The sequence below is a fragment of the Zonotrichia leucophrys genome, chromosome 1 (assembly GCF_028769735.1).
Source record: "Zonotrichia leucophrys gambelii isolate GWCS_2022_RI chromosome 1, RI_Zleu_2.0, whole genome shotgun sequence".
Taxonomy (NCBI): Eukaryota; Metazoa; Chordata; class Aves; order Passeriformes; family Passerellidae; genus Zonotrichia; species Zonotrichia leucophrys.
The window spans coordinates 60,168,276-60,190,829 of NC_088169.1; the positions used below are offsets into that span (position 1 = coordinate 60,168,276).

Below are 22,554 nucleotides of genomic sequence, written 5' to 3' on the forward strand. Positions count from 1 at the left end.
CCAGCTTATTATAGTGGGAATCTTCATTTTTAGTGAGTTCGGCTTTCAGCTCTTTTGTGTTGGCTGGCTCTGTGTGTGAATGATTAGCACTTTCTCAGAAATGGACTGATACTTGAGAAAACTCAAGAAAGGCTTGGTTTGGTGTGCCACGGACCAGCTGCAAACCCTGTTCAAAATGTGTTGCCATCAAAGGCCTTCTCCAGAACTCTGCTAGCAACTACATGATATGTTTTCAGTCTTAATTTATTTGGTACTAGGCTCATAAATGTTAGTTAGGGTGTATTGATACCACTTCTGCATGATCTGGTAGTGATACCTCTTCATGCACTTTCTTATCACTCTCTTAGATAAAATCTTGTTGTGGCAAAGACTTCAAGTATTGACACAGGACTCTTGTGGACTGTTTTTATTGCTGCTTCTCCATTTCCCAAGAAGCATTTAGAGTATTGCCTCAGGGCATGCAGTAGATGTTTCTTTGTGTTGTGAAAGATATTCCTAATTTGGTCACAAGAACTTTCTGTTAATGTCAACATGGTTTTCTGGCACAGGATAATGCTTAAAAAGCTGTTTATCATTTAGTCTCTAGGTATCCCATTTTTTTCTAGATGATGAGGATTGACTGTTTTGAAGTTGCACAACATTCGTTTCTTTTGGGTACCCTGTAGCAAAGCCATTTGCAAATGGCTTCTAAATATCTCAGTCTGTCAATATGGAGATATCTAGATATAGGGAGGTCAGATATTTTGATAAGTACAGCTATTTTTCAGTTTCTTAGATAGGCATAATAATGACAAATAGGCATAAGTTTAATGGATGTTGCTTCTGCTGGGCTGGAAAAGCAGTGTCACAAACTCAATAAAATTGCATATTCCTCAATAAAGAATAGTATTCTTGTGGAACCAGAAAGCTTTCACTTTCAGCACTACTGTTAGCAAAGCCAGTGAAGGGAGATCCTGGAAAATTTCAGTTGTACTTTGAGATGTAGATGTTATTCAGCCTTGAGATGTACTTTTCTGCTATTGAAGTGGAGTTTTTGCATCTTTAGGAGTTGGTTTTTCAAAAATAAGTACTCATTTGATTCAGAGATTTTTGATTTGCTGCTGATAAAGCAAGTGCTGCTTTGAGATCAGTTTCTGTGACCAGCAGGACCAATATTGTCAGCACCATGCATTATTTGCAAGAAACAAGTTTTCTTCAGGGAAGGTGCTTCTGTGGAGAATTCTCTATTTAAGCAGAAACACTGTTCAATTCTAACTTTCAAGGACAGATGACATAATCTTTCCTTGAAGGGCAAGAATACGTGCTCTTTTTTCCCCTGTCAGCATCATTTTGCCTTAAGTGAAAACGCAGGAAATACTGCCTTTGCAGGTTGTTTTCTGCAGTCCTTCTCCAGCTCCAGAGCTGCAGAACCACCTGAAAAATCCATCTTCGCAGTGGTGAAGACCACCCATATCAACGCTGCAAATCATAAGAAGCTGCCTGCCATCTGAGTGAAATTATCAGATTCCAGATTAGAGAACATCTGTTTTAGGAATCATCCTATTTATTTTACAGCACAGAACACCTTCATCCTGTGGAGGATGAGCAAGTTCATAAAGGGTGTCCCCTCTTGCCAGCTGTTTTCTGTCTCTTTTCCAGGCTTTTCTGCATTAGTTGGCCTTTTGCTAGAACAGTACAAGTGCTTTATCAATATAAGATTATATTCTTTTAAAATTACTCCCTTATTTTGAAGGTGGGAGAAAAGTTTGGCAGCAAACGGTTGCCCTCCTCAGGAAAGTGCTACAGTTGTCTCTAAAATTGTCTGCATATTGAAATTCAGAAGGTAATGCTCCTTGTAACAGTCCATGAAATGAAGGGCCTGCCCATAGAGAATATATCTGATCTATGTGCCATAATATAGTTAGTGTTTGAACTTTCAGGCTGCTAACTATTTGGAAGATAGCTGCTCAGTAATACCAGGGCAGTTTTGATTCCTGAATGTTACAGGTCTCTTTCCTGCAACTGAAGGTTGATGTACTTCAGGATTGGATGTATTAAATGAGTTCTTAGATGGGGAATAAGAAGCACCCAGACTTTCACTCTGTTTTTTCCAGTCTGATACTAGATGGGTTTTTAATACAGAATGATTCTTCTATGTCGTCCTTCTCTTACATTATTGTTCAGGAGCTTTCTGAGACAGATAAACCTGAGTAGGTGAGAGTTGTGAAATTTTTATTTTTCCAGTGCCTATCTGCTCTAATGACTACCAAACGAGTACACAGAAGTTGCTTAAGAGAAGCATTGTTAGGTTGCCTGATGGAAAACTGTTGTCTGGTTTTTCTCCTCTAGCCCTTTGTAGGAGGTTGTGAGAATGATTAGCCAAAGTTTTCCATATGAAAGAGTCTCCAGTTCAAGGGGGTTTCAAACTTGCAGAAGTACTTAAATGAAGTGTTTGTAACTGGTAAATTAACAAGCTGAAGTCTTTAAAAATTACTATTGACACAACTTAAATCTAATCAATTTATAGTACACGACAATAATTCAGCTCCTCTTTTTGCAGTTGTTTTGTTGAAGAAAATACTGTATTGGGGTTTGGAAGGTTGTCATTGAAACAGAACTCTATTACAGTTTTAATAGGCTATGGAATATAGATATTTAGATTCCATTAATAAACCAGAGAATGTAGGCCTTGTGCTTGAAAAATTTGGTTCCTTGCTTTGTGGTAGTGGGCTGTTGAGGTCATATTCCATTATGTATTTCACCTCACATTTGTCATCTCATTCAACTTGATTACATATTATAACATGGAATATAGAAAAAAAAATCAAGATAAAATTTAGGCTACTGTAATTCTTACCTGCTGTTTTTTGAGGCCTTTTATAGAACACTTTTTGTCTAAAGAGAAATGTCTGTAGCCAGAGTCATTTGGTGTGTGGCATAGCATGCAGCACAGATTTTGATTTCATGACTGGCCTATGGTTGCCACTGTGATAGCTGCAAAAGATGGTAGGAGAATTCTGGTCATTGCCTGTTTACCTGGGAAACAGTCCCTTAGGCTGTCCCTTACAAAGAGCACACAAAACATATCTTGGTGTAATCAGGTAACTGAACTAGTGCTCACAGAAAAAGGTATTTTAAGTCAATTGGATCCTTGTTACTTATAATTTAAAAATAAATTAAGGTATGTGTGCATTATATTTATTGCTGTCTGTTTCTGTTTCTCAACTATTCATTTTAAGACATTTACTCAAAGTTTACTTACAAAATTGTCCTTTCCAATGGAAATAAACTGCATGGGAATGGAAGAGCATTGCCACCTTTGTAGAGTCTTTGGCTGATGTAGTACCAAGTGTGGAAGATGTTTGTTTGACTTTCAGGATTTCTGCAGTTGGCAAGAATATGTAATGGTTTGTGAGCATGTACAATTTCCATCTTTAGGGTATAGGAGGAAAAATGAGCTCTTCACTTGTTTGTGCAAATGAGAAGGCTAAAGCCCATTTCCTCTTTCTTGGATTCTTGCTGCTCCGCTCATTGTTCTTCCATAATGAATGAAAGATGTGGATAGTGACCTATGAAAAGGTTTGAGGCTTGAATTTTGATTAAGAGGTTTCTGAAACTGGTGACCCCAGGAATCAATTCAGTCCTTTTGTAATGAAATGAGAGATTTGTTGGTGACTTCAGCTACACTTTTGTGATACCTTAAGCTTTCTCAACTCAATGGCAAGAGAACAAACACTGGTTTCATAGAATAATTCTATTTGAAATTAGCTTGTGGACAATATGGTATTTCCAGATACCTCAGCTGAGTTTTTTGAAAATCATAAAATTATGAAGAATGCTGTGGCTTTTCTAAAAGTGAAATATTATTGCCTTTAAGATGGCAGTGATAATTCTAGAATACAGATAATAGCAAATTCAAGAGACAGATTTTGTAACTAAATTTGCGGTTAATACTGACACAGAAATGATGGTTCATATTTCCAGATCATTAGCTCTCTGAAGAGGCACACCAACCTGGAATTGTTTTCCTAAATTACTAGCAAGAGACTGAAGCATAAGCAATAAAAATAAGGGAAAAAGATACGGCCTTTTTCATTGAGAATGTCTGCAAAAATCCAGCTGTTGCATTTGTGTTTTTTTAGCTGTTGGTTTCACTGAATACTTGTTTCCAAATGTATTGTTCATAGTAGCTTCCAGAATGACAATTACGGTGCATTTTCTTGAGCTGCAAAAGCCAAAACCTCTGCAGAGTTCTGAATTTGGAACAACTTTGCATCTTTTAACAACAGAACACATCTTGCTATTCTCCATCTCATCAAGATTCATAGTATTTTATTTAACTGTTAATGATAGCTGATTGAAGACCCTCATACAAGGATGTCCGAGGTCTGTCCACTGCCACTGCCCACTGCTGATGGAAAGTGGCAGTGACTAAAGAGTAAAAGAGTAATTGGGCATTGGTGCACTGAGGTGGAACAGGGAGGAATCACTCATAACCCTGGATACAGTCACTAGCACTCAGCCAAAGCAGGGACCAGGCACATGTGGCTCAGGGATGGTGATGCCATTCTTTTTGGTGGTAGCTTGGTCTTTGTCCAGATGTGAAGCTGTGCTCCCAAGTAATAATTTAAACATTTCTATTTGGAATGTGGCGGGGGAGGGGGGGGTGGTGCTTACTCAAGAAATGAAGCAGTCTTTCTCCCTTTATGCACAGTTCACTGATGATGAGGTTAGTGGCAGCCAGATGAGGAAAACTTGGGAATACTTGGAAATTGCAATGAAAGTCAGCAAGAAAATAACACACAGTTGCATATACACACTGCAGCCCTGCTATCTGAAGCAGGTGTTTCTGCTTTTAAACTTTTTTTTTAGAGAAAAGAATCTTCAAATATTTTTGGGGGGTGTTTTCTTCCAGTGAACAGATGTCTGAGGCAGGCCAGGGAAGAACTTGATGCATTTGTTTGCCTTCATCCATTTACTTCTGACTTCTTCACATTCCTTTATCACTTCATAGTTATTTGAAGTCCAGTAACATTTTATTATGTTTTATGAGATTTTGCTACTGAAACTCATTTCTTATGAGATTTGCCCAGAGCTTCCCAGAATGTATGTGCTTATACATTTTATTACACTTTTGAGATATTTACAGTGGCTGTGTGTGACTTGGGCCTGTGGCTTTCTCTGCTCTCTTTGAAAGTATTTTTGCTTATTGTGCTGGATTAGGTTAAATAAAGTAATATCCTTCAAATTGTATACTTTGATCTTCTAAAATAAGGTTTATTCTCTTCTCCCTTCTCTCCCAAAGTATATCTTGAAGTGAATGTATGCATTGTAAATTTGTGCCTTTTAAAAATTTTACTGTCTCCCTACAATTCTATTTTAATCTTGCAATCAACTTTTTAAATGTAGGATCATCATAACTTGTAACCATTGAAGTTGTAGGTTTTTACCATCTGGAGATTTCACCTGATGGCGAATGTAGCCATTACCCTGCTGTGCTTACAGTCAGGTCTTACATTTTAAAGTCCCTCATATTTTTACTGTAATATTGTCCTTGTTACCTAAAGAGGCTCATTGGTTACTTGCTGGATATGGCAGGCATGTTTTGAATGAAGCTACAAAACAGGTTGAGCAGCTCATAAAATGTTTAGAAATACAAAGTGGCATTTTTGAGCCATGGACCTGGAATTGGAATAGTTGCCATGAGATGTACAGATCCTAATGTTTGTACTTACTGTAAATTTCAGACCTATAAAATGTGAGTTAAAAGTGCATGGATGAATTTTGAGTCTTAAACATAGAAATGAAAGCCAATATTGTTGACAGGGTCTGATTTCAGGAAGTGTTACCCTTCAGTCAATGTATAGATTTTTGTCAAAAGATGGAACCTGCATTCTAGGCAACAATACCTTTCAAACAAAAGAGAAATCATTAATTATACAGATCAACCTGCCAAAAAAACACAAAAGTCTGTTTCATCATTGTTATGGAAAGTTCATGCATGTCTTTTTCAAGGTACCTTTTTTTTAATTGTCTAATTTTCAACACTTAAAAATGAATAGCATAGGTGAAGTTATATTTTGGAATTTTTACATAAGATACTAATCATATGCACTTGAATACCTTCTGCTGTAAGCTGCCTGAGATCAACCCGTTTCTCTGCCACATCACTAGTTAAAGTGGGTGATCAAAATACCTGCAAAAGTGTGAAGTAAACTATGTGAAGATACATCATTTTTTTCCAAATTAAGTAGTTATTTTTGTATAGTTTCTCTAATTTGCTCAAGTGTTTTTTTGAGAGTGTTTGTTTCTGTTAAAATGATAGTAAAGCAAAACTTAAGCACATACTATTTTTTATATGTAGGTTTCTACAATCCAGGAACTTGTTACTGGTTATGAAGCCTCTTTGAAAACTTGTGACCTTTTTAGTACAAGTGGTAAGTTTCTGTGGTCTTATGTTCATTACCCTGTAACTACTAATACTGTTCATGAAAGTTATCAAGAACTGTTGAAGTGCTGATACTTTTTGCACAAAAATAGTTACCGTATTTTCTAGTAAAATAATTCATCACAAGAAATACTTGGTAAAATTGCCAAGCTTTGTTTTTGTGTTCATTTTTCAAATGCAGTCTTCAGCTTTACTGGTTATTGTAACCTTTCCCATTTTGTTGCAGAAAATGGAGAGAAAGAGCCCCCAACAACACTGCTTTGGGTTCGGTATTTCCTGGCACAGCACTTTGACAAACTTGGCCAGTGTTCTTTGGCCTTGGATTACATTAATGCTGCAATTGCAAGCACTCCAACATTAATAGAGCTATTCTATTTAAAAGCAAAAATTTACAAGGTAAAAGGGGAATTTGGACACGTGGAGTACCTAGTGTATTAAAAAAATAATCAACCCATCAGACTGGTGTGAATGTGTGGGTAATATTTCAGTTAGCAGTTGTTATGGGCATCAGTTTTCATGTGGGTTTCTTTTTGGGCACTGTTTTGTCAGGAAGGAAATGAAAACCCTTTTGTTTGGGTTTTGCAAAGCCAATCACAAATTACAGTGAATTGTAATTCTGAAAAAAATCTGGGAGTGGGGGGAGTGAGAATAACACTGGTTTTGGTTCTGATGGAGAAATACCAGTAACAAGTACAGATTTCAGGAGCTGGTCAATAGCAGGCCTCTACTGAAAGTTAACTATTTAATTTCTCCCTAACAGCATGTAGGTAACATCAAGGAAGCTGCCAAATGGATGGATGAAGCACAGTCTTTGGATACTGCAGACAGATTTATCAATTCTAAATGTGCTAAATACATGCTGCGAGCAAATATGGTGAAGGATGCAGAGGAGATGTGCTCTAAATTCACAAGGGTAAGTATATTGCTTTAATTAAGAGGTGTTTTGCTTGCCTCTGGTACTTCTTAACTCAACTTTTGATCAAATATCTTTTATTAGTATCCATTTTTATTACAATACTTCTGTGCCTGATGGCAAGGAACTACACAGAATTGTAGAATGGTTTGTATTGGAAAGAGCCTTTTAAAGATGGAATAGTCCAATGCCACTGCCATGGGTGTGGACACCTTTGGCTAACTCAGGTTGCTCAAAGCTGCATCCATCCCAGTCTTGAACACTTCCAGGGACAGGACATGCACAGCTTTCCTGGGCAACTACAGTCCAGTGTATTGCCACATTCTCACAGAAAACATTTCTTTTCCTTACATCCAGTATAAAGATGCCCTCTTTTAGTTCAAATCTTTTGCTCCTGTTGGTGTTGCTGCTGATCCTGGTGAAAAGTCTCTTTCTTTCTGTCTTATGAACTTCCTTTATATACTGGCAGGCTACTGTAAGGTCTCTCTGGAGCCTGCCTGCTCTTCTCCAGGGTGAACCTCAACTCTGTCTTTTGTCACAGGACAAGTTCCAGCCTTTTGATTTTTCATGGTGTTTCTCTGAATCTGTTCTGACTGGTTCATGTCCCTCTTGTGCTGGGGGCCCCAGAGATACATGCAGCACTCCAGTTGTGTAGACCAACTAAATACTGGAAAGAGAGGTTTTTCAAGGGTAGTTGTCCAGGAGTATTTTTTATTGCCATAATTCAAAATACTGCTTTTGAAATGCATCTGATGGATACCTCATTGTTTCCCCTTTAGTACCATCCAATCTAACTGCACAGGAGTATAGTACTATACTCACTATGATTTAGTATTAATATCAATTAACTTATATTTGAATATTTCATTCCTTGAAGCTAGTATATGCACAAAAATTTTGTTTTAACAGTCTATCCCTAAAAGATGGGATAAGGACTCTAAATTCTATTTTTTTTACATTGGACAAAATTTGGATTAATAAATATCAGATTTTCATGTAATTTATGGAACTAAACATGAAGACTACTTGTGGGATATCCTGGAGTACATAAATTTGGCTCCTTCGTTCTTTTAAATTCTAGATGTGGTAACACTTGAAATTGGATTCAGGCTTGCTAGGTATTTCTAGGAAAAATTGAAAATTTGATTGCTAAAACTCATCATGTTTGCTTCTCAGAAGTGTTAAAGTAAGAAAGACAGAACTTTATCATAGGCATCTGGAAAGACAGGGATATCATCCTCAGTAACAGTACTGGGTCTTTTATCTGCTATAAAGATTGTTCTGAAAGCCTAATGGCTAATATTAACGATATATGGGATGTTTTTCCAGTTCACTTACTCTAGAGCATTATGACTATTATGAAGTCTCAATCCTAGGATTTTTTTCTTGTCAAAATATCATGTATCAATCTAACTTTGCTTATTTAGACAAGGAAGTTCTAAGAAATGTGTAATAATGTGTTCTAAGAAATGTGTGATAAAGCCGTTAATATATTGGTGGTTTTATGGACTGGTGGATGCCACTTACCTGATGGGGAAAAACTAGCTAAAATTGTTTGCTGAACTCAAGGAATATTTTTAAATAATGTTATTTTGTGCCCCCCAAATTGTAGAAGTGAGACTGTGCAAGCATGAGTTCATCTTTAAAACCTCTTAAGACATTAATCTTCAGGTAATTGGAGTTTTTAAGTAATTTCTATCTATTCTTTTCTGTGTGGGGGAGCACAGAATATCACAAGTGTTATTCTCACTTGAACACTGGGTGTTCATGTCCTGTTGTATTCCAAGTACATTGAAGGATTGATTGTTTGCTTCTGATGGCCTGAACCAAGCACTGAATGATGCAGCTGATAAATTACAATAGCAAAACCTGATGATGGCTCTCCTTTCAGGAAGGAACTTCTGCAATGGAGAACCTTAACGAGATGCAGTGTATGTGGTTCCAGACAGAATGTGCCGCAGCTTATCAAAGGCTGGGCAAGTACGGTGACGCCTTGAAAAAATGTCATGAAGTAGAAAGGGTAAGTAGGTGCAAACACCACCCACTGCTTCCCCAGTATTTCTCATACTCAAATGAAGATATTTGTTGATGTAATCAGCACAGTTTTGTATGCTAGAAGCATGTAAAACTTCTAGTATAATGGCTTTTAACAACAGGCTAATACTTGACGATTTTTTGTAACAGCTGTCTTCTCTAGCTATTATGTGAAAGACTATTATTGAAGTGAAAATGTTTCAGTATAAAATACCACATCTTCTATGCAGCTGTTCCTACATTTACTTTATGCTGACTTTTAACAATTGTATTTCTAATCAGAATAGTCAAATTTCAGTTGGCTTTTAGAGTGCCTAAGTGTTTGCATAATCACATTATAGACTTTGTTAACTCAGATTTTTCCATACCAATACATTCTCTTGAACAGTCAATATTACAAGGATATGTCTATACTTGAATATTGTCTGTAAATAATATCAATTGTAACTTTATTCACCTGTCTCTAATAAAAGGTAGACTAAGTAAAGGATGAATATATGAGTGTGTTCTTTTTTTTTTTTAAGCATTTTTTTGAGATAACAGATGATCAATTTGACTTCCACACGTACTGCATGAGAAAGATGACTCTCCGTGCCTATGTAGACCTTCTGAGATTAGAAGATGTGCTCAGGAAACATGCCTTCTACTTCAAGGCTGCCCGATCAGCAATTGAAATTTACTTGAAGCTCCATGATAATCCTCTTACCAATGAAAGCAAAGAGCAAGAAGTGAATTCAGGTATCTACACTTTAATGAAGGTTCATATGTTGACACATGTAAAAGCTTAAGCTAAGTAAGTTACACGTTACAGAGTAAATAGAACACAAGTTTTCCTCTTGTCTTTTGCAATAACTGAAAAGAGAGCATAGGTAACAGGCTACAGTTTGCTCTGTTCACATCCCATTACTTTGCAGAACTAGAACATGAATGAACCTAACTGTAGTTTTGGAGTACTTGGGGAAGAATGACATTTCAGAGCATTAAAATCAGATTCAGTTCAGCCATTAGGTAAATATTATTAACAAATTAATTATGGAGCAATGGATAGATTTTGTGGAAAAGCAGTCTGAATTATAAGAATTTGATTTTGGTCTCATGCATTTAATTAATTACATGGTAATACTAGTTACTACTGCATTAAGTTTTACCACTTCTCACACAACTTGAGGATCAAAGAATAAATGGATAAATGTGTTAGTGATATTAATACTTTTAGAACATTATTTAAAACTAGTATTAAATGGACATTCTGGATTCTTAGGAAGCCAGTGGGGTGTAGTTTGGAAATTCGAGGATTCAATGGCAGATTATTTGAGATTTTTTTAACTTTAGGATAAATAGTTGCTTCTCCATTAGTGGAATTGCAGTTACTGTCAGCATTGCAGTGGCTGTTGACTAAAGCAGTGAAATTCATGTCTGGCTTTTTGCAAAGGGAAAAATATTTGATATGGGAAAAAAGGGATGCTTAACTAAAAATGCCACTTAATATTGCAGATAAACTCTTACCTTTATTCAGAGGTGAAAAAGTTTTTCTATACCTGCCTATGAATAATGAAGAGGCATATTCGAATAGTTGAACTTGCACCTTCTTTCTCTCCAACTTTAGTTTGTTTCTGTATATAATGTAAGATTAGTGTGTGACAGAGGATCTGTCACAGAGGATAGCAATATATCATAAAGGTGGGTGGTGTCTAAGAAGTCATGTTAGTTCATTTGCCTGCTGCTCATTGGGATCCAGTAGGCTTATGTGTGGGAGAAGGCAGCACTGTGTGGATGGTGCTTCCTTGTGTCAGAATAGGGATGACCCAAGCAGGGAGGTCATGCTGCCCTAGCCTCAAAAAAGATGTCTTAGTCCCTTGGGAGCTCATTTTTCTGTGCCTTGCCCCATTTAGCAAAAATTCTATTCTCAGTGAAACACCACAGTAAACAGACTGGTAGCTGTAGTGTTATTCTGGCTAAACTGATCATTTCCCTTTTGTTATCCCATGGCATTTGCATGAAATCGGTACAGTTATCATGGCTGTGTATTAGTCAGACACTTTAATGGAAAATAGCAAGTTTAGCATGTTTTCAGGTGGAGTGTAAATCCATCTGGATATTTCTAGATGGCATTAGAAGCAGGCCAAGCTGCAGTCAAAATGAGAGCTTAGTGTTACTGTTGTTCATTTTCTAAGTTAAGACCTGTGACAGATGTAACAACTTTATGTAGCTAACCTTTGAAATCACTGAGGTTTCTTTAACAGCCATGTAAGAGAAAATATGCAAGATCAAGTGTTGTGTTAGGCTATAAATACCAATCCAGCAGGAGTGTTGGCCTGTGTAGTGGTGATACTCTTGTGACTGCTGGTAGTTATGGAAATCACTTAAAAATTTGCCAAATTGAGATGGGGAGAAGCATAATGACCTGAATTGTTTGAGAGAAACAAGATTTTGAATTAAATACTTTATATGTTGTCTGTTACTTTAATCTGTAGAAAATCTCTCAGCCAAAGAATTGAAGAAAATGCTTAGTAAGCAAAGAAGAGCACAGAAGAAAGCAAAACTTGAAGAAGAAAGAAAGCATGCAGAAAGAGAACGACAGCAAAAAAATCAAAAGAAGAAGAGAGATGAAGAGGAGGAGGAAACTAGTGGACCCAGGGAAGAGTTGGTTCCTGAAAAACTGGAAAGGGTTAGCATGGTCTTTCTTGTTGAACTCCCACGATTATCATAAAAAGCTTATAATATGGGTTTGCTATCAGATTCTCCTAAAAGAATCCAGGTGTATTTATAAAATCATTTTTGCATGCAGAGGTACTTTTTTGTAGTCCATCTCCTTTTACACTGAAGAGAAGTATTTTTCATCAGTAAATCCAAGTTGTACATTAATATTGTTACCGTCCTTAGATTTCAGGGATTTTTTCCAATCATTAGGTCATATTCATTAAAATAGATACTGAACGAAAAAAAAAGGCATTTTGCTTGAAGAAATCTGATTTTCGTACAGTGAATAGTGGAAAAAGTAACAGAAATTATTGCAGTTTGTAAAGTTTGAAGGCATGAGCCAGTATTTTGCTATGCATGAAGAGCTACCTCCATTATCACAGTAAACTTCAAGCTTGTTGTCTAAAGTGGTTGTGTTTAATAGTTTCCTAAATGCTAAATTACAGCACTGAGTGCACAAGCGGTGCCAGAGTTGGCAGTGATGTTGTCTTTGTCAACATGAGATGATGAGTAAATGCTTTAACATTTTTATTTAAACAGCAAAATTTGTTATGGTGCAGTTTAATTCAGAAAGCTAGCTTCAGCTCACCTTTGACCTCTGAATATTTAAATGCTTTGAGTAACAGAAATTATTGGTGGACTTTATTTGATGTTTATTTTAAGCCATAATTTTCACTGTTCTTTTCTTAAAACAGGTAGAAAATCCATTAGAAGAAGCCATTAAGTTCCTTATACCACTTAAGAATCTGATTGGAGATGATATAGAAACACACTTATTAGCATTTGAAATATACTTTAGAAAAGGTAAAGTACTGCTTAATTTTATTCTTGCTTTACAAAATTTTAGTGCTTCAGCCGTGTTATCCAAGTGTAGTGGAAAATGATCTGAAATACTTACCTGACTGAAGCTAAGGCATGCATCATACCCCATAGTAGAGTAAATAGCATTTTTGTTTAGTCACCCTTCAACAAAAAAAGCCCTAAGAGCAGATTATATTGTGTTATGTACTCTTAAATACTGTGGAATGGTATTTGTGGTGTGATCTTTAATTATCTAGAGGAGACCAAAGCTAAATAGGTGGCAACATTTGTGCAGTGTTGGCAGAGTTGGAGCAGCAAGAACTTCTGCTTTATTAAGCAATTTGAATGGGAAAATAAGCTTAGTTTCTAATTCTGTGTAGAAACTGATGTTTCTAGTATTTTACTAGGTTTACTAAAGAAAACAGTAATTGATTATGAAGAGAAAATGTTTTGTGTTCTTAATCTTGGTTTCCTAATATTTTTTCTTCTTCTTCCCACAGGAAAATTTCTGTTAATGTTACAGTCTGTCAAAAGAGCTTTTGCTATCGACAGGAATAACCCATGGCTACATGAGTGCTTGATTAAATTCTCTAAAGCTGGTATGTGTGTAGGAAATATGTATGTGTGTAAAATAGATATTTGTGTAATTATAAAGATACAAGTTACATTTTGCAAGTACATAATTACTTATTTTTGTGATGTGTACTCTTGAAACACAAAGAAAAATAAAACCAAATATGTTTTTTTCATGGCAATACCAAAGAAAACATAGGCTGTGCTACCCAGTGTACTGTGTATGTATTATACCTTCCTCCATTAATCCACCAGGTGGACCCAACAACTCATTTTGGCTAGATTTCACAGAAAAATGAGTGTTCTAAGGATCCTGGAAAACCTTAATATTTAAGAAAATAACTGGTAGATATAGGAGAATGATTCTGTCTCTAACAGTTTGTGTGGTGAGCATGTAATAGAAAGTTTACATGACAGAGCATCCTTTATGAAAGTTTCCTCTGTGAATGCATCGGCAGTGTTTGTGTTGACACATTTTGATCTGTGTTTCTGTGCACAAATTCTAAAACTGGGACTCTTAGCAGTGATTTATGTGGTTTCAGTGTTTTCTATAGTTGTTTAAATGGCGATTTTTTTTGCTTCTCTCCCCGCTGCCTACCCTCTTCTAGTGTCTGACCATAGTAACCTCCCAGAAATTGTGAGCAAGGTCCTAACACAAGAAATGCAGAAAATATTTGTTAATAAAAACCTGGAGAGTTTTAATGAAGAATTTCTCAAACACAATGCTACCTCCATTCAGCACCAGCTGTCAGGTTTGTCTAACTTTTTCATGCTCTTGAAAAGGAGATGATTTAAGTGATGTAAAATCAGAATCTTTATCTGCAATCTGCAAGGGCAGGTTGGATGGGGCTTAGCGCATCCTGGTCCAGTGTAAGGTGGCCCTGGGAATGGCAGGGCATGTGGAACTAGATGAGCTTTAAAGTTCCTTCAAATTCAAACCATTCTATGAATTCATACATAAATTCTAATGAGATGTAAAATCATGTGGTTTTGGGCGGGGGGGGAGGCATTTCTGTCTGCTTGTACCATTTTTTAAGAATGTACTTCACTTTATTAGATGCATAAGAAATTTGCTCCTTACCTTCAAAAAGTACAGTCAAACCACTATAGATACTCAAGTTTTAAAGCACTGTCATCCTTCCTGTTACAGCTTCTTTTTTTAAGTATTAGAAACTATAAAACAAAATCCCATATCCATTAGCAAGTGCTTTTCCCTGTTTTCTTTTCAGCTGAAATATCTCTGTTCCTACTCATAACTTTATCATGTAGCAACAGCATCAATAAAAGTACCATGATGGACTTGTTATGCAGTCTTTGCTTTTCTGCTTCATTGTCAGCAGTAAAAATGTTGAAATCTGACACTCAGACACTGTTTATATAGAAGAGCCACAAGTAGCTGCTGGAGCTAAGTCAAAGGAAATTATGAATCATTACAGAAAGTTTTGGAATATTGATGTGACTTGATAAGCTGGTAGAGAAAATAAAATGCATTTCCAGCAGTTAAGGAACAAAAGTAAGTGTAGTTTTATCAGGCACTTCAGGTACTTAGTGCAGACCTCATCTGGTCTTTGAAAAGTGACCCAGGGTCTGTCCAGAATAACCAGAAGCTTCAGAGGATTGCTCATTACTCTAAAGGAAGGTTAGGCAGAGTACCACAAACTTCCATTTGCTTCTGTAAGATCTGTGTTTCAGGACAGCATTTTTAGAGAAATACTTTTACCTCTTTCCTGCAAGCAGGCTCAAGATTTGGGAAGTCAAGTACAGATCTCTCAGCAGTCAATTGGTCCTAATTCTTAGGGATGTGTTCTTCCACTCTTGTGACTGTTGAACATCTCACTGTCTGCTTTATAGGTCTTATTTTCTGATCCTCCAGTGTTATGGAAAACACTACAGTCCCTGGCTAGGTTTTTAGTAGCCTTAGGACTTCAACTGTGTGTCCGTCTTCTGTTTATGCTGGAACAGGTTTGAGGCAATTGACTTACCTACTGTACAATTTTGAAGTTTCTTGAACAGTTATCTTTAGTTAAAGTTTGCATATGAAGATCTGGAAGACTAAACCCAAAGTCTGAGAGCACAAATGAGTGCTTGATTAGCTTAAAATTACTAGTAAAAAACTGTAAGCAGACTTCTAACCTCTTTCCAATTTCTGTACCAAAGCCTCCCTAACTTTAGGCAAGAGTAACTAGGCTAATATAAGTGGTTTGGGCAATAATGGCTCTGCATAGAGTCTAGCAATTTATTTTCTTAAACCTACAAAAAGCAGTAAAAACTAGGAAATTTTATTTAATTAGGAAAACTAATAACTGGGGAAATGAGTTAAGCAAAACCAAAAGACAGACAAAACATCCAGAATGTGAGGTTTTAACTTTTCCAGTAAAATGATTAAGCTTTTTGGGTTTTGGAGTAGATTACATAGTGGTGTGGGTCTGGTCTTTGTACTCGGGCAAAGGGGAAAGTACATGAAATGGCAACACATTCATTAAGGTGGGATTTTAAATTAAGGCAGCTGTGATACAAGAAGCAGAATTTTGCAGAGATGCCCAGGCCAGTTTTGGCCATCTGTTTGTGCTCTGAGAAGCTGTGTAGTTCCTTTCCACCAATGTAGTCTGGTCCAGGCAAAGCACCAAACTTGTGCTGCACTTTCCTTGTACCTGATGTGTCCTTAGCTCTGGGTGAGCAGCCATGGCCCTGTGTTCTGCCCTGTGGACTGGCCTGAACTTTTACTGGGTCATGTTCCACAGTTGTTTAGTAACTGTTGTTCACTTAGCTCCAGTACTTCTAAAGAGAATTCAGTGTGTCTCTGAGATTTACTCACTCCTGCGTTTGTTGGATGGATTTCATTTAGCCTGCTGATTTGAAGGGCTTGTCATCAATGTACTCTGTGATATTTTTCTCTCCTGAAGACCTGTCAGTCAAGTGAGGCATGTCACTCTTGCAGGAACAGGTCTCCTGTATTTTTCAATCCTTATGCTTCTAATAAATTTCAAAATGGCTTTAGTTTCATTAGTTTCCAGTTGCAAATCAGGGAGAAAGATATAGTTTATTAAAACTTGTAAGAAGTCTAATTCACGTTTATGTGTAAGTTTTCAGGTTCTGTTTGTCTGTATATGTTGTATGGCATTTAGGAAAACTAAACAGTGTGGGTTTTGTCTTGTGATAAGGTGCAAAGATGATGTATTTCCTGGACAAATCAAGACAAGAAAAGGCAATTGCTGTTGCAACTAGATTGGATAAAAACATGAGAGACAAAAATGTGAAGGTAAAAGATACAGTATATAAAGCCACCAACTGTGTGGGGTCTTAAATAGTGTATAATTTAATGCAGGATAATGTGCATGCTTTATTAACCATGATAAATGATTACTTGAAAGAACAAGGTTTCAAATCTTTCCTGTGAGTAGAAGATATGTAAATACCAACAGAGAAACCTGTTTGCTCAAACTAGTGTTGTTTAACAATATGTGCCCTTAAAAATAAACAATTTTGAATTACATTTATTAACTGATGCTTTTGTTTCTTTAGACATTAACGAAGGTTTTTGAGGCATTGCTTGATGGCAGTTTTGGAAGCTGCCATGCTCAATGTGAAGAATATCAAGCAGCATGTCATAAACTGTTTCCTTTTACATCTGCCTTCATGCCTGCCACAAACGAAGACAACAGCAGCATTGCATCTGTGAATCACACGGCCATTAACCATGATTTGCTGTCCAATGAAATCTGAAGTAGTGTGTGCAAGCCCCTGTGTGTGTGTGTGTGTATACCTACATGCACACATGTGTATGAAACTCTGACTCATTACATGCTGGCTGGATACAGATCAGGGTTACTTTTCCAGGTTGTATTTTAATATCTTTAACAGGTATCTAAAGCAAAATATTTGGATAGTTAAATGGAGTATGCTATTAGGGTTTTTTTCCTCCCAATGAAAACTGCCAATATTTATGTAAACATCTTTAATCAGCATTTTTCATGTTTATACTTGTACAGGTTTAAGTCTTTTAATAATTCATCAGCCCTCCCTCACAATAATATGGATATTAAAGACTGCTTTCACTTAAGTGTTGTTACATATGCAGATATATGTGAACATATCTTGTTAATAAATTATCATTTGAGAGTTTTTAGCAGATTAAGACTGAAGTGCTGCTTGAATTGCCCTCTTTGTCTTTACTGTTCTTTAGGGTTTTTTTTCTGGATTGTTTTGGTTGGATTTCTTTTTTAATCTTTGGTCAGTTTGGTTTCTTTTGAAGCACAGCAACAATGAAAGCATTGGGGGGGTTGCATGTTTTTGTCAGGTGTGTGTCTTATATGGAACCAGTGTTGACAGATATGAAGATTAGGTTTGTGTAAAAAAAAACCCAAACCAACAAATATCTAAGGCTTTTTGAAACCTATTCCCTCTATCTTGTGTTCCATGGCTATCGTTTCCTTAGTTTTATGGTCAGTTTAACATTTTAAGGTTTTAATATCCTGAAATAATTCCCTGAGAAGACATAATGAGTTTGAATACTGTTGTTTGTCCTTTATTCCGTCTCCCCTTTCCTCTTCTTTCTTCTGGTTTCTCCCCATTTGTTCACCTATTGACACTTAGGATGAAAAAGCTGCTCCAATTTTGTGCAAGTGCAGAAGGTACAGTAATGGGGAATACAGTTTTTCTCTACATCATAAAAACTCACTGGTGGGTGTGCTGTATTACCTCCATTAAAAGTCTTAGTTGTCTACTTAAGTATTATGGCCAATACTCCAGAATTTCTCCTGCCTAAATGCTATTGCTGTAGGTGCTGAAAGGCGAAACAGAGAAATATGTTTTACATTTTAAAACTGTTTAAGGGAGCACAAAGAGGCTGACTATAAATCATAATGAACCTTTTTCTTACTTTGTATTCTGGTGCATTAACTATTAAATATACAACACATCAAAATGGAAGTTTAAATCTAATATACCTATTTAAAGCATAGCATTGCTAGACAAAATGGCTACATATCACATGACAGCTTTACATTCTATAAAGACTGCTATCAAAACATAATTATACTGTGGCTTGTACAGAAAATTTCTGGAAACTGTAATGGAATTATTCAATCTCGGTTTGTTTTTATTTCACTGCAATGTAAATAATTTCAGTAATATTAACTAGCCCCTCAAAGGCAAATACCAGTTCATGAAGAGGGGATTTTATTAAGACAAATAAACTGTTCTAATTAAAATTCTGCTTTGTGTGTCATCTGTTTAGATTAAAAAAAATGTTGAATGGAAATTTCACTGTAAGATATTGCCAACATATGTTATGCTGTAATAAATTATTTTGTACACATTTGCCTTTGGTTTGGAATTTTTGCATATTTTTGGCAATCAAACTTTAACCCATCATTTTCATTTTTTCCATTGAGTTGCAATATTCACTGTAAGTAGTTATGAAAAACATGACTATTTAGCAGATTGAGATGTGTATCTATAAATAGTAATGGCTTCAGACTGCAATCAATAGATTTGGATCAGATAGCAGGGAGAAATTCTTTCCTGTGAGGGTGGTGAGACACTTGAACAGAGTGTTCAGAGAAGCTGTGGATGCCCCATCCCTGACAGTGTTCCAGACCAGGCTGGATGGAGTTCTGAGCAACCTGGTCTATGGGAAAGTGTCCCTGCCCATGGCAGGGGAATTGGAATCAGGCAGTATTTAAGGTTCCTTCCAACCCAAACCATGATTCTGTGATAGTAACACTGAGAAGTAGTGATGTGGTTTTGTCTTAAGTATTTGCCATGAGCTGTTTGCTGTGGAACACCTGGCTCAAAGATGTCTTAGGCAGGAAAAGGTGGACCATAATGGGATTGCTTTGGCTCAGCAGCACCTGAGAACCACTTGCACTGTATGGTGAAGACATGAAGTGATACAGTGTCTTCTGTCTTTTTTTAGTGATAATACTTCTCTTGCTGGAGATGTAATTCAGGCCTTCAAAAAGAAGGCTGTGGCACTCTAGATTGGACTGCTTATCCAGTCCTGTGCTGTTTAACTTGACACTTGAAGTCAGACGTCAACAAAAACACCCAGGGTTCCTCTTCAGCAGTGGATTCCTTGATAATGTAGATGAATAGCTTTCATATCTAGGCTAGGAGTTGTAGGAACTTAATTCTGGAAATTGAGTCTTCTGTCATGCAGTGAGTGGTTTCGTTTTCTCTTAGAACTGCTGGAGGCATGCAGCCTGCTGAGTTTTCCTCATGGCTGTCATTGCAGGTGTGAACTTCTTGGGGTAACAAATGCCTGGCAGTCTGATCTTTTCCAAATTTCATCATTGTTGCAGATGGGCAGGGTGTGCTGTGGACCCTAGCACCTTAAGGTGTCCAGGCACAAAGAAGGGAAATACGCAAATGCAGCACAAGGCTGCTGGCAGAATGCAGGACCTCATTTATGTGAAAAAGCCTGTCAGCATTAGATCATTCAGAGAGATGAGCTAAATTGAGCAGCCTGAACTGATAAAAATGTTTTATGTTTTGGCTGCTCTGATTTCTGGTGGTTAATGAGTTCATCAGACTCATCTGGCCAGAACCCAGTGCAGGGAAGTGTGGCAGCAGTGCTCTGAAGCAGGGCAGCTCCTCTTGCATTGCAGTGCAGGCACTGCTGTTGCTTGGGACACTGCCAGCACTGCCAGCTAGCATGGCTCAGGATTTGTCCATGCTGACTAGCAGGGTATCAGAAGTGTTGCACTTCTGGTGCAAGAAGCTGCCCTTCTGGTTTGGCCTTTCAGTCTGGGTCTGCTGTGGCTGTGCCCTTCTGACAGAAGGAGGAGCTGAGAACAACAGGAGTAGCAGCAGTGCTTCCTGAATGCATAATGATGAATGTAGGACTAACCCCACTGGTATATGTGTGCAACAAGGCACGGGCACAATTCTGACTTGACCTTAGCTTTGCTGCCCACCCCCACCAGATGTTCTGCAGCCCTATGATTGTGTGAATTATTCTGTAGTTTCTTGCTATATAGGTTAGTTAGGCTTCATTTGCTCTTTACCAGTCCTGGCAACACCCTTCAAATTTTCTTCACAGTCTGGATGTGAAGCTATAGATGCCTTGATTATGATTGCTATTAATTACAGTACATTTATTTACTCAACTGTCTTGTTTTCTGGATCTTTGAAAACCTTTTGTTTTGAGCTGGTTTGTAGTGGCTTTTCTAAAATTCCTACTGCTGATCCCTTCACCAACTGAATAATTGTGTTAACAGCATGAATGTCAAGAGAACTCATTGACTCAGCATCTAATCTAACCTCACACTGGGTCCTGCCATCTCACACAATACTGCTTTCCTTCTCCTGCTCCTGCAGGCCGGCATACCCCAAGGCTGACAACTTCTCATCATAGAAAATAAGCTTGTTCCAAAACCCAGGCCCTAATGGAAAACCCTGACCTGATACGTGTACAGATACCCAACATTTGGTCCTGAACTGGCAGTTAAGGTGAAAGGGGCAGTGTCTCACATCTCTGCAGCTGCAGCATGTAAGAGGAGGTCAAGCATTAAGTGTGACACAGAAGGTTGAAACATAATCGTGTTGGCATGTGTGAATGCACTTGCCACTTGCTGTTTCAGCAGCAACATTATATGTACTTATGGCATTTGTTTTTCCAAGCTTTAACTGTGGCTCCTAATGAAAAGCTTGTGGATTTTCCACTAGAGGGAAGCCTTGCATCCAGAATATTTTCATAGTAACAAAACGCTGAAGTCTTGTAGGTGTTGTTTTGTACTGAGTGTGGGAAAATGCTTATATTTTTCCTCCTTTCAGGTATTAGAGAGAGGTCATTGTTCTGTATGTGCTTCAAAATCGGAATTAGACTTGTGTTTGTATAACCTAGCTGTCTGTAGGCACTGATGTGGGGATCTCAAGTTGAGAGGGCAGTTGGTTAGACTTACTTCAAAGCACTGGAGAAGACATTTTGGGAAAATATGTTTGAGCCCACAGATGATCAGATCGGCTTTTTTGGGAAATCCCATGTCCTGTGCAAAAAGTTTCACTCAACTCCATTCCTGCCTTCAGGCTGTCGAAGAGAGACAGAATGTGTCAGCCTTGAAAATTAGCCTTCATTCCAGTTAATTTATCATGAACTAAACATGTTGTCTGTTCCCCACTTGGACCTTGCTGCTTGAACATATTTCAAGTCTAGACAAAGTATTTGAGAACGTGCTGTTAGCACTTAGGAGGAGGCTCAGGTTTTGAGAGGTTCCTAGATGTATTTTACGAATGCAGTAAGGAGGAAGAACTAACACATGGTAGTTTTAGGACTGATTTAAAGTGAAAAGGGTGGTTTCTCACATTTCTGCAGCATCTAGGAAGAGGTCAAGCATATGATATGATCTGCAAATATGATAAATGCTCATATTTAAAGCAACACAGAAGGGAGGAAGCAAGGACCAGAGCAGGAACTGTTTTCCTCTTCCCCATACAGTGCCTAGCACAGAGGACCCCTAGTTTGAGGGGGTGTAGTAAACCCCTAGTTTGGGCTGTGTAGTCAACTGTCATAAAGCCTCTTTGTAAATGCAAGCAAATTATACCTGCCTGAGGCCAGGCTCTGTAGACAGTAGTGCAAAAGACATCCAGGAATCCACAAAAGGCATCAAGCACCAAAGGAGTCTGTTAACTGCCACTGGAGAGATTTAATAAAATGTTAGCTATTCCATGCGTTTGATTGTATTTCAAATGAGCTCTGAGAGTTCCTGAAGTTGGAGGAACTTTTCTATTAGTAACATGTTCCCTGCATGTCTAAATACCTGTCCAGGGAAATTCAAACCACTGGGATGAAGCTGTTAGATTTGCCATGCATAAATTGTTTTGGGTTTGGGATCCATAAGAGAGAGCATGATTTTTTTGCTCAGGGATTGGAGGGCTGCTGCAGATGGTGAGCTGTGCACTGGTGATTAGATCAGACATTGCAGAGCATCCATCCCCAAAGTGGCAGAGGAATGCCAGCAGTCCCTTGGTGCTCCTGCACTGCTCAGGACCACGGCACTCAGCTGTGTCATTTGTGAGCACTGAAGGAGCCAAAAGGTGATTCTCCAGGGGACAGGTAATGAAAATCAACAGCCCTGTAGTGATAGCAACAGGTGTAGCCCATCTT

The 22,554-nt window shown here is 37.6% G+C and overlaps 1 protein-coding gene across 1 annotated transcript in view; it reads left to right on the plus strand.

Moving 5' to 3' along the window:
• NAA16 (N-alpha-acetyltransferase 16, NatA auxiliary subunit) overlaps nucleotides 1-18,765 on the plus strand; it is a 61,784-nt gene extending 43,019 nt beyond the window's left edge. Inside the window, exons 10-20 of the mRNA XM_064714088.1 lie at nucleotides 6,344-6,416; nucleotides 6,654-6,823; nucleotides 7,188-7,340; nucleotides 9,232-9,360; nucleotides 9,899-10,112; nucleotides 11,849-12,042; nucleotides 12,770-12,878; nucleotides 13,376-13,474; nucleotides 14,057-14,200; nucleotides 16,610-16,707; nucleotides 16,971-18,765. Coding sequence (XP_064570158.1) covers nucleotides 6,344-6,416; nucleotides 6,654-6,823; nucleotides 7,188-7,340; nucleotides 9,232-9,360; nucleotides 9,899-10,112; nucleotides 11,849-12,042; nucleotides 12,770-12,878; nucleotides 13,376-13,474; nucleotides 14,057-14,200; nucleotides 16,610-16,707; nucleotides 16,971-17,171 — 1,584 coding nt within the window. The 3' untranslated portion in view covers nucleotides 17,172-18,765. The remainder of the gene's footprint in view (nucleotides 1-6,343; nucleotides 6,417-6,653; nucleotides 6,824-7,187; nucleotides 7,341-9,231; nucleotides 9,361-9,898; nucleotides 10,113-11,848; nucleotides 12,043-12,769; nucleotides 12,879-13,375; nucleotides 13,475-14,056; nucleotides 14,201-16,609; nucleotides 16,708-16,970) is intronic.
• Nucleotides 18,766-22,554: the final 3,789 nt, after the last annotated feature.